Below are 12,086 nucleotides of genomic sequence, written 5' to 3' on the forward strand. Positions count from 1 at the left end.
AAAGTGTATACGGCCGGGAAGCAAGAAAACACACATTCAGTGGTATTCTCAATACTTCAATTTATTCATAGAAACAAAGATATTATATAGGCATATGTCGAGGGGAGTTTCAACCCTTTAACCAATGAGGATATAGATGACATACATATAGGATCTTGGCCAAGAACATGTGTTTATATAAAATGGCCACATGTACAGAAAAACATGGACATATTAGGAATAGACTTTGGCGAAGGATGCTGAACTCTCTTCACAGTTCATCACGAACCCCTTTCACCTTGTAGTCCTAGCATTCATGTCCTTATTTGAGCATTTGAACCAAGAAAAGCTAATGCATACATGTGCGCATGGGTACCTCGAATATGAGTAAGAGACATTAAAACATCATACAAGAGAGAGAGAGAGCGAGAACAGATGGAGGAGGGGGATTCAGAGAGAATGCGTTGTATAGGGAGCGAGTGAGAGGGAGAGGAAAAAAGAAAAGGAGGGGTAAAAACATCTGGAACCAATCTCAAGACAGAGAGTGTTTTCTAACACTGCTCTTGTTGCAATTTTAACATTTACCTTAGATCAGTTAACTCTGACTTTGAAGAAGAGCTACTAGGACCTATATGCGGCTCACCCTACACAGCATACTGAACCCCATAAGCCAATGGAACAGACTGACTTCGTCCCCTTGCAAAGTAATGTAACGTCCCCTTGCCCCATGTGCAAAGAAAGCAATAATAACAATTTATTCAGCAATTCTTGTTCCCGAGTTACCGTCTTCCTCCATTTTGTAGAGTACCCCAGAACGTAATCAACGTAATCAGCGTTGCTTATGTTCAGTAGACAGCGCGCACATTTTATTATTATGTTATTATTGTTTTCTTTGCACACAAAAACTATTCTCATAGCTTCGTAAAATTACGGTTGACCCCCTGATGTCACATGGACTATTTTACAGATGTCCTTGCTACGTTTCTGTGCGCTGATCGTGGTAATATCATTGCTGTCTATGGAGGATCAGAGAGCTCACAGATTTCATCAAAAATCTTAATTTGTGTTCCATAGATGAACGAAGGTCTTATGTGTTTGGAACAACATGAGGGTAATTAATGACAGAATTTTCAGTTTTGGGTGAACTATCCCTTTAACATTTTGTGAATTTAAAACCATGTATTTGTAAGAAACAAATCAAACATTAAGTTTTTTTTTCACTTTAACCATTTGGCTTCTGGCCAAAATATGAGACTGTAATCCATGATAACACTTCCTCCAGAGAAAACCTCTATCACCTGTTGTCCTCTAACATCAAAATCCACCCACATATGTGACCCTGGACCACAAAACCAGTCATAAGGGTCAATTTTTCGAATAAATTAATAAATAAGCTTTCCATTGATGTATGGTTTGTTATGATAGGACAATATTTGGCCGAGATACAACTATTTGAAATCTGGAATCTGAGGGTGCCAAAAAATCTAAATACTGAGAAAATCGCCTTTAAAGGGGTCATATGATGCTTTTTTAAAGATCATTATTTTGTGTATTTGGTGTAACAGAATATGTTGGCTTTAATGTTCAAAAAACACATTATTTTTCAAATACTGTACATTATTGTAGGTCCTCTATGCCCCGCCTCTCAAACGCTTCGTTTTCTACAAAGTCCCTCCTTCCGACAAGCGCAGTCTGCTTTGATTGGCCAGCTGACCCAGTGCATTGTGATTGGCCGAACACCACAAGCACTCGTCGGAAATGTAACGCCCCTTACCATAATCGCGAGCTTCAGCTTTCAAAATAAATGTAAAGACAGTAAATAATGTCATTAGTTTTATCATCAAAGGGGAACAGAGTCGCGTGACAGACACAGTGATGAAGCTGGTATGTGTTTGCAGTACACAAGCCACGGTTAAGACAGCTGACTCCACTGTAATGTATGCACACTAAGCTTTTGCTTTCGCCTAGAAACACACAGAGTCTCCCTCACATGGCTGCATCAACACTAACTGCGGTTACTGAAACCACGCCTTCTTTCTTTGCGTGAACATTTGGGTGGCATTACGCAAATATTTCCACATAGTGAGGTAGATATGTGGGAGCGTGTTAGAACAAGCCGTTTTAGGGTTGCGTGGCAGAGTCTTAACTTTGATAAAGAATATCTCTTTGGTTTTGAGACTTTAGTTTTTGCTACTTCAGGGATCTTATCTATGCACAATCAGCTTGTAACTCTCCAAAGAGAAAGGAAAGCTTGAAATCGCATCATATGACCCCTTTAAAGTTGTCCAAATGAAGTTCTTAGCAATGCATATTACTAATCAAAAATTAAGTTTTGATATATTTACAGTAGGAAATTTACAAAATATCTTCATGGAACATGATCTTTATTTAATATCCTAATGATTTCTGGCATAAAAGAAAAATCTATAATTTTGACCCATACAATGTAATTTTGGCTATTGCAACAGATATACCCAGCGACTTTGTAGTCCAGGGTCACATATATGTTTATAACTGTTTTTGCTTGTAAACAGTGCTTGATTTGTGCATATTTCTCTCCTGATTAAGACTAGATAACATTTTCACTGCAGAAAGCAATATCATATAGAGGAAATATTTTAGTCAGAAGCAATGGTTTGAATGTAAAAACATCTTAATGATGGATTTGTTTATTTAAAAAACACAGCTTTTTACTTCACAAGACATTAACTGATGGACTGGAGTGGTGTGGATTACTTGTGGATTACTGTGATGTTTTTATCAGGTGTTTGGCCTCTCATTCTGATGGCACCCATTCACTGGAGAGGATACATTGGTGAGCAACTGAGTTAATGCTAAATTTCTCCAAATCTGTTCTGATGAAGATACAAACTCATCTACAACTTGAATGAGCTGAGCGTGAATAAATTGTCAGCAACTTTTTGGGTGAACTACTCCTTTAAAATGAAATGTAAAAAAAATAAAGAATGAAAAACGTGCACAAACTCTATTTGTGAAATCTACTAGGATTTGGATCGAATTCAACAGCAAAAAACAGGGTATGTTTTTACTCCCCTCCCCCCAAATTAAGCCATTTCTTACTCAAAACATAAGTACAGGCCAAGGTTTGCTGAAATGTCAGTCTGCATTGTAGGACTTCCTTTAGCAACAGCCAGTTCAGACACAGTAAGTATTCAATCATATTACATTTGTTAGAGCAGCTAATTGGATCATTTTAATATTTCCCGCTGTTTAATAGATAACTCTTTGTTATTTAGACTGGAGAGGAAGATGCAGTGCTTTATTCAACCATCAACGTCATGCAACCCCCCTCACAACCACCCGGTATATTTGATAAAACTATATCTTCATCTTAGTCTGAACTCTATCATGATCATTATTTGATATCTGATGTGTCATGTTATGCAGGAAACAGTGAAGAATCAATGCCAACTGAGGTGAGTAAGGCAGTTGGTTACACATTACACAATATTTATGTTCATTTTAAGATTTAATTTTCCTCCAGGTTGAACTGAATCATTTGTATTACACCATCCTCACCAAACCGGTCATCTCCAGTGACAGCAGGAGGGTTTACTGAAGGTCTGCTGAATGAATAAAACTCTGCCTGCTACTGTTTTAATGCAGGCCAGAGCTGATCAATCTTAATTTTCAACAGGATTTGTTCCTCCATAGCAAATGCCTTTTATTGGACATGTTATTGTAACTTCTGCTTCTTAATTTCATTATCTTAACCTTTCAAAACTGTATCATAAACGTATGTCTGATTTCGGTTTACTTGTATTTTCAGCAGTTTAACGCGTACATTATAACCACATCAGAAAGCACACAGCTTTAATATGCATACTTTTAAGCAATAATAATTACATAACAATTGTTATACTGTGTTATTGTGAATGGCAGTTGTATTGATGAACATAGGGACACTCATATTTTGTCCTGTTGCTTTGTGTGAATATTTTACCTGATGTTCATTATTTAAAGCACCTCATTTTTTATGTTTCTCTTCTTGTTGCTTTTGCACTTTTTCCCTCTTCCTCAAAGTTACATCTGAAATCTCTTTGAAGACTGAAGTAATGGCAGCTGAAATTTCAGCTTTGCCATCACAGGAATAAAATATATTAAGATAGAAAACTGTCATTTTAAATTGGAATAATATTTCACAGTGTTACTGGTTTTGTATTTGTGATCAAATAAATGCAACCTTAGTGAGCAAGAGAGACTTCTTTCAAAAACATTAAAAAATCTTTCCAAGCCCAACCTTTTGAATGGTGGTGTTCTGTAAGAAATTATTTTATATTTTATTTGATTTTAATAACTTTTATTTCCTTTTTTTAAAATCATTTTAAAGTTTTTTTTAAAGACTAAAAACAGGCTTAAATCAGAGTTTAAATAGTTAACGTTATTAAACAGCAGTTGTCTTGTTTTTGCAGCCCCATCTCTGCTCAACCACAATGGTGTTCTGTGGCTTAACACTTTAGACAAACGCAACCTTAACACTTCACACAAACAATTGTGAGAAAATTAATAAATTGACTTTAATATGAAAATTATATTCTGAACTTCCTTTTTAGCATCAGAAAAAAAATCCTTCTGATACTTCTGTGTCATATGTTTAATTTTATAGAGACATATCGTGCCATTTGTTTTATAGGTTTCCTTTCATTGCTTTCTACTTCCTCATGTATGTACTGATGTGGTGTGTGTCTGAATGTCAGTTCTTCACTCTTTCATGTGTCGCTGACATGGTGCTGCTCATCCCCCTCATCTTTACACTCTTTCTGGAGGTAAAATCTCAAGGTAAGTGGCATTTGAAATTTTTAATAAAATGTTATCTCATATCAAGTGTCTGCTCTCCGCTGCTTTAGGATTTTATGCACATTTTATCTTTAATGTTTTTAACTGTCACAACTGCTGATTTTAAATACTTCCAATATTTATAAAATAGTACAATAAACATGTACAGCCAAAATAACAATTGTAAATCATTCAACAATTACAAAATATGCAGAGCTGTACTTGCAAAATCAAACAATTTTCCTTTATCCAAAAAATACATCTTGATTTATTAGTTTTTAGCATTTTAATTAAGTTAATTTGTTTTATATAAAAGAGGGTTTATTATTGCACTGTAAAATATTAACGTAAAATCTCACTGTTTAGCACAGAGTGTTGTTTATGAGTGACTTTTATTATAATCTAATGTGTTATATTATTATTAGATTATAGATATATTATAATCTAATGCTCTACTATCACATGACTGTGTGTGTTTGCAGATGAGCGGCCGGATATTAAAGTCGTCTATGATTCTGAAAAGGGTGAATTTAGAATTCTGTGTGAAATACCAGGATCAGATAATGGTGGTTATACTTGTTTTCTTTCTCTTGGAGATGAATATCCACAATTTAAAAAGATACAATCTCATGAACTGTCTGGAAAAACACAGTGTGGTTTTACAGTCTTGGAATATGAATTTTCAAATAATCTGAAGTCAGTCGAGAATAAAGTAGTGAGCTGCAGTTATTCTCCAAAAAACGCAACATCCAAACGATCATACAGTGAGAAGTACAACCTTACAGGTTTGTAATGTTAGTGTTATCTTCACATTTTCAGTTTGTACAATGTTTTTAATGGAGATTTTTTCCTCTATAGAGTTTTTTTCTGTGAAAATTCAGTCACCACCAACAACAAAGAAAAAAACCTTATGTAAGTTAATTTCATTTATGATTATTAATATTTGTGGTGATTATTTTGTAACATGGTAACAGTTTCTATGCAGATTCAACACCAACTTTCTCTATAAATGCTACGACAATAGAGCCAAAACGTGAGTGAACTAAATGTGACACAACAATACTGATGATTTCAAACAACTTTGAATAGGTAGCAAATAATAATAATAGTAATAATAATAATAATAAAAACATATATATAACATATATATATATATATACAATAACATGTGGTCACAAAACCACAGACTATGCTACATATAGAAATGCTGTTTACACTGAGACAGACTTATGCCATGATCACTTGTGCTCTTTTACCGCAAGTCATGAGCTGTTGTAGAGTGCTGGCTTTGTAAGCTGGTGTGGTTTGCAATACTCAAAGGTAATGTGTGTGCTAGGAAAAATTAGCAAAAAGTGCTATAACCCAAAATATACTTTCACAAAGGCATAAAATTCGGTCTGCTTCAGTTTAGCAGCAAATTTCTACAACTTTTAAAAAAATTATTATGGGAAGAAGTTAATGAAATCCTTTTGTTTGGTCATTTATTTAGTCCATTAAGACTTCTGATTGTGGTTGATGGTTTAGAAATTTGTGTTTGAATTATTGTAATGGTTTACTGTCTCTTATACTGGATTTGCCAGTCAATCTTTGGGTTGTTCTTTTTTAATATGTGTATTTCTCTAAATAGCGGTTCCTCCTGTGCAAATTCAGACACCAACCACAACAGAAGGATCAACATTATGTAAGTTCATCTTATATCCTGCATTTCAGAATGTTGCACAGTTCTGTCCATATCAGTTTCCTCTATTGAGTCAAATGTGATTTATAGTTTTTTTTTGTAATACAAAATGCCTTTTCAAATGAAAATAAAGTGGCGATTTCTCATTATTCAGTATACTCTTAAAAATAAAGGTGCTTCACGATGCCATAGAAGAACCTTTTTGTCTAAATGGTTCCACAAAGAACCTTTAACATCTGAAGAACCTTTCTGTTTCACAAAAGGTTCTTTGGGGCAAAAGAAGGTTCTTCAGATTACAAAAAGGTACACTGTAAAAAATGACCATGAATTTAACGGTAAAAGACTGTAAAAATGCTACAGTAAAAACCTGTTAAATGGTTAACGGTAAATTCCCCTACTATATACGGTGAAAAACTGTATTGGACATTACATGTATTGGACATTAATTTTACGGTAGTATACCTTATTTGGAAGTGAAAAAAACCGTATAATTTACAGTGAATAACCGTAAATTGACATACTCAGAATTCCCTGCGTTACATTTCAAATTTGATGTTTTTTTTTGTTGAAATGACTATGTTTCTTCTTAGTTTTTTCTTATCAGTTTTGTATATTAGCGTTGTGTGTTACACCTAATGTTGTTAAATGAATGTTTATTGCATTATTTCAGTTTCATGTGTGTTACCATGATCGTGTTTGGTGTTTGTATGAATGACACTGTGCACCTTCTTGTGTGAATGACACTGTGCACCTTCTATATATGTTATTATTTAAAAGCTGCTTGTGATGGGCTTTGGTTCATCGTGTGACTTTCTCATCACCAACTGCATTTGGTGGTTATCAGTGTATTACAAAGGTACAAAACAGATTTCAGTACTTCAATAGGTTGGTATATAATAACATTTTATCAGTTAATGAAATTACGGTATTTAACTGTAAATTTAAGTTAAAACCGTAAAACCGTAAAACCTAAAATGTTGCTACCGTATTTTTTACGGTAAAATTCTGGCAACCACAGCTGCCGGTTTTTTACCGTAAACTTTACGGCTTTTTTTTACAGTGTAGGAAATAGATGGTTCTTTAAAGAACCTTTGACTGAATGGTTCTTTGTGGAACCAAAAATGGTTCTTCTATGGCATCGCTTGAAGAACCTTTTGAAGCACCTTTATTTTTAAGAGTGTATCACAACCAAGTTACTTACTGCAAAATACAGTAACACTTTATTATTTATTTCAGTATCTCTGACTAGAAAATCCAGTACTTATTTTAAGTCCACAACAAACATTACTGCTGGTGAGTAGTCTTTTGTTTATATAAACTAATATAAACTGTTCTTGGAGGGTAGCTGAGTCACATTTCTAAACACTGAAATGTCACTTTAAAAAATTGCAATATTGACATTTCATGAACATTTTCACTGAATTGTTATATCTTACTCTTGTTCTAGAAACTTCTCAGCCTGCACAACCCCTCAGAGTCTCAAGGGACACCATATCAAGTGTGTTGGTGTAGTATATTTCTGGTTTTGCTATACTTTTTCATTGCCATATTTTTCTAAAACAGAATATTTTGCAAATGTTCAAGAACAGTGGAATAAGTGAATAAATGCTAAAATCGGATTTCTTGGTGACTCAAAGGCATATGGTTAATCATGGTCAGTGGGGTCATTGTTCTGGCCGGACTCACGGGCATCTGCTTGTGCTGCTTCAGCAGTAAGTTCAACATACCACACACTCATGCAGACAAAACTTACAGACATCTCAGTTGTTGTGAGATGTCCAAATTTAGTTTGAAAACAAAACATTTGAAACAATGTATATGATTTTTCTAGCAGAGAATCTGGGGCGGTTTGAATATTCTGAAGTGCAGTATGAAGTGTGAGTGTTTCATTTAAACAGTATAACCAAATTTCAAGGTAGCCTACAAGTTAGTTTGCTAAAAACATATTATTGTCATTTTAGCAGAATCAAGGGCAGCTCAGCTAATCAGCATCAATGTAAGACATTCATAAATAAAAGTAGATATGAATAAATAAAAACAAACCAAACAAATGAAACATAAAAATTTGATGCAATTGTTGTCTTATCAGATGTTCTATAGTTCCTCCCTAAGTATTTCAGTATTTAAACATAAGTAAACTGAACACTATACATTTCCTTTCTGTATAAATCTTTCATGTTTTATAATGTCATCCAGGGCTTATATACGGGGTTAAATGGAGGTTGGGGCTCCTTAAGTTGGAATAAAATATCAACAGTATCTCAAATACATATGAGCTTTACTTTGCCTATGTATTTTTATGCCCGCTCTTATTAAAGACTGGGGTTCATCTTGGGAAGATTAAATTATTAAAATAATAATTCCACCGACTTCAACTTAAAAAATTATGCTCAGTTGATGCTTATTTTTTAAAAGTATGATCAAACTAGTTGTAGACTAGTTACAACTTAAATTAGATTAAACTGACTTAAAAAAATTTAGTTAGACTTTGTATAACAAAAAATCGGTTAAATCAATTCAATGTATAAATTGAAGTAATGGACAAGATGACATGTCATCTTATTAATCCTTTATATATACAGTATATAAGATCTTCTGCCAAATTCCTTACTTTTATTTTTCTTCTTTCAGTTCCATGCCTCTTCTTTGTGGAAAGATAATTTAAACATCAAATAAGTGTTTGCATACTGTAAAAGATCCAGTGTGTAACAATACTACAAACAATACTGTTGTATTTGGTACTTTTTTTTTTTTGAGCAATGCTCTGTTGATATGGTATGTTTGTTTGCACTTTGTGTGCCGAATGCATTTTCTGTTTTAAAAAAAAAAGTTTTTTTAATGTGAATAAAAATGGTGGCCTCTCCTTATTTTTGTGCTAAAATGTCTTTTTTTTTGAGCAATGCTCTGTTGATATGGTATGTTTGTTTGCACTTTGTGTGCCGAATGCATTTTCTGTTTAAAAAAAAAAAGTTTTTTTAATGTGAATAAAAATGGTGGCCTCTCCTTATTTTTGTGCTAAAATGTTTTTCATGTGCATTGGGGAAAAAAAAGATATAGAAAGTTTTCACTCGAAAAATTGCTAGTAAATTTCACAAATAATAACAAAGAACCCACAATTAACATTTATTATTAATTATTTTAAAGCTGAAAGACTGAAACAATATTTTCTTGTACAATGAACATTTTATTTACTTTATTTACAACCTCGAAAAATAATTTTACAGTGTGGCATACAGACAGAATTCTAAAATAATATTCTCTGTAAAATGAATGAATAAATAAAAATAAACAATGAAAAAAAATATATATATATACCTATATACGGAAAAATGTAATCAACTGCAAAAACTGCAATGCCTCAAATTTACTGGTCAGGAACGAAAATTGTGTAAACACCATAGAAATAGTTAAGCTCACAGCGCCCTCTGCTGTCTAAAACAGGAATTTACAAAGATGCATGTGACACAATAGCCCCCTTCTCTCTTCTCACCACTTCATTATGCATTGTGGTACATTCAGTTATACACATGACTCAATATGTTATGTTTTTGGTGCATTTAATATCTTGGTCCTTTAGAATCGGAATCATAAGAATTAAAGCGTGACAGGTATGGAAAAAGTCTCAATCTTTTGACTGGGCTCACATTAAAGGAAGGAAAGGACGTGAGGTGTGGCCAAGTATGGTGTCCCATACTTGGAATTTGTGCTCTGCATTTCACCCATTCAAGTGCACACACATACTGTGAACACACACCTGGAGCAGTGGGCAGCCAATGCTGCGGCGCCTGGGGAGCAGTTGGGGGCTCGGTGGCTTGCTCAAGGGTCTCACCTCAGTCGTGGTATTGAGGGTGGAAGAGAGCGCTGTAAATTCACTCCCCCCACCTACAATTCCTGCCGGACCTGAGACTTGAACCCGCGACCTTTGGGTTACAAGTCCGACTTTCTAACCATTTTCTTAAAACTGTACTGTTTTAACTTTTAGGACTTTTTTTTGTACATTTTAAAATGAATTCTTTTGTAAGTTCTTACATTTTGGTATTTTTAAAAAAATCATTACCTATGACAATGACAGAAAACAGTTTAAACAGTTAAACCTAGTAAAGGTGGGGTAGGCGAAGAGACAAACAATAGCAAGCTTTAAAAGCATAAGATTCCACCCTTCCTGCAAATCACTCTCCAAAGCCACATGTCCTCCTGTGCACAGACAGACCAGCTTTTAAACAGAAGATGTCTTGTTTTTGCAGCTCCAGCTCTACCACAGTTGTGTCCTGTGGCTTTGAAAGACCTCAACACTTCAGACAAATAACTATAACAAAAAACTATTGTGAGAAAATAAGATTTGAATATGAAAATTATTTTCAGAACTTCCCTTAGCATCAGAAAAATGAAAATGTTTGTGTTCTCATTTAGCCTACTTGGTTTGATATCCTAGAAGATCATTACATTATATTGTGTTTAATGTTACAGAGACATATCGTGCCATTGCTTTCTACTTCCTCATGTATGTACTGATGTGGTGTGTGTCTGAATGTCAGTTCTTCACTCTTTCATGTGTCGCTGACATGGTGCTGCTCATCCCCCTCATCTTTACACTCTTTCTGGAGGTAAAATCTCAAGGTAAGTCACAATTTCCATTTTTAAATAAACTTTGATCTCATATCAAGTGTCTGTTCTCCTCTGCTTTAGAATAGACACATTTTTGTCTTTAATATTTGCACCATTATCTGTCAGAAGTGCTTATTTTAGGTTCTACCAACATTTACAAAATAGTCCAATCAATATTTAAAGCCTAAATAACAATAGCAAAACATCGAACAATTACAGACATAATATGCACAGCTATACTTGCCATATCAAGCTATTTGTGGATAAGGGGACGTGATGATGAAAAAAAATGAGATGGCAAGAAAACTATATTTTAGTGCTTATGCATTTACATTATTTTAAAATTCATACGTGTGCAATTGTGTTACAGTATGTCTAAATAGTGTATGCTGTATGTTCCTCAGTTGGTCTGTTACAGTTGTTTTAGTCCTTGTTCTTTGAATTTAAGTTGTGAGTAAACACAAAAGCAAAAGCCAATGTTATTCTTAGGCGGATGATTTTGTTTGTGGGTTGGAGTTTTCTTGTAGTTGCATGCAGGGCCGTGCACAGGGGGGTGGCCCGGTGGCTAGAGCCACTGCCCCTTTGCCCTCATCGGCTGAGTTGCCCCTCTCACCAATCCCCCCATCACCCCAGCTCAAGCTGTCTGTTACCGCTCCGTGTTTTCCTGTCCGCTCCCCAGCATCACTCACAATCTGTGCCCGCTCTCTGAAGTGGAGACCACAGTTCCCAATGTCATTGCATTAACAGGTGGATGCATTACAATCCACATTACAGTCAGTGGATGATTCGCTGAATTAGTCATTTGGTAGTTTGTTTTTGTATTTCTGTCTCTAATGATTTGCTCTCGGTCTTCTAAAATAACAACAAAATATCCACGTTTTTAAAATTAGAATGTCTAATCAAATGATTGTTCCCGATCAGATCTAATTTAAATAACACAAAATTAGCTGTTGTTGGCACACTTTGTAGACAAAAAAAAAAAAAAAAACAGAGAGAGAAAGAGCGAAGGGGGGATGCTAAGGGCAGT

The 12,086-nt window shown here is 34.6% G+C and overlaps 1 protein-coding gene across 1 annotated transcript in view; it reads left to right on the plus strand.

Annotated features, from left to right (window-relative positions):
- Positions 1-4,724: 4,724 nt before the first annotated feature.
- The window catches only part of LOC107581779 (uncharacterized), a 13,331-nt gene continuing 5,969 nt past the window's right edge, over positions 4,725-12,086 (plus strand). The window contains exons 1-3 of the mRNA XM_016267432.1: positions 4,725-4,779; positions 5,259-5,300; positions 10,922-11,071. Coding sequence (XP_016122918.1) covers positions 4,725-4,779; positions 5,259-5,300; positions 10,922-11,071 — 247 coding nt within the window. The remainder of the gene's footprint in view (positions 4,780-5,258; positions 5,301-10,921; positions 11,072-12,086) is intronic.

Source organism: Sinocyclocheilus grahami, unplaced genomic scaffold, assembly GCF_001515645.1.
Source record: "Sinocyclocheilus grahami isolate Dianchi unplaced genomic scaffold, SAMN03320097.WGS_v1.1 scaffold3.1, whole genome shotgun sequence".
Taxonomy (NCBI): Eukaryota; Metazoa; Chordata; class Actinopteri; order Cypriniformes; family Cyprinidae; genus Sinocyclocheilus; species Sinocyclocheilus grahami.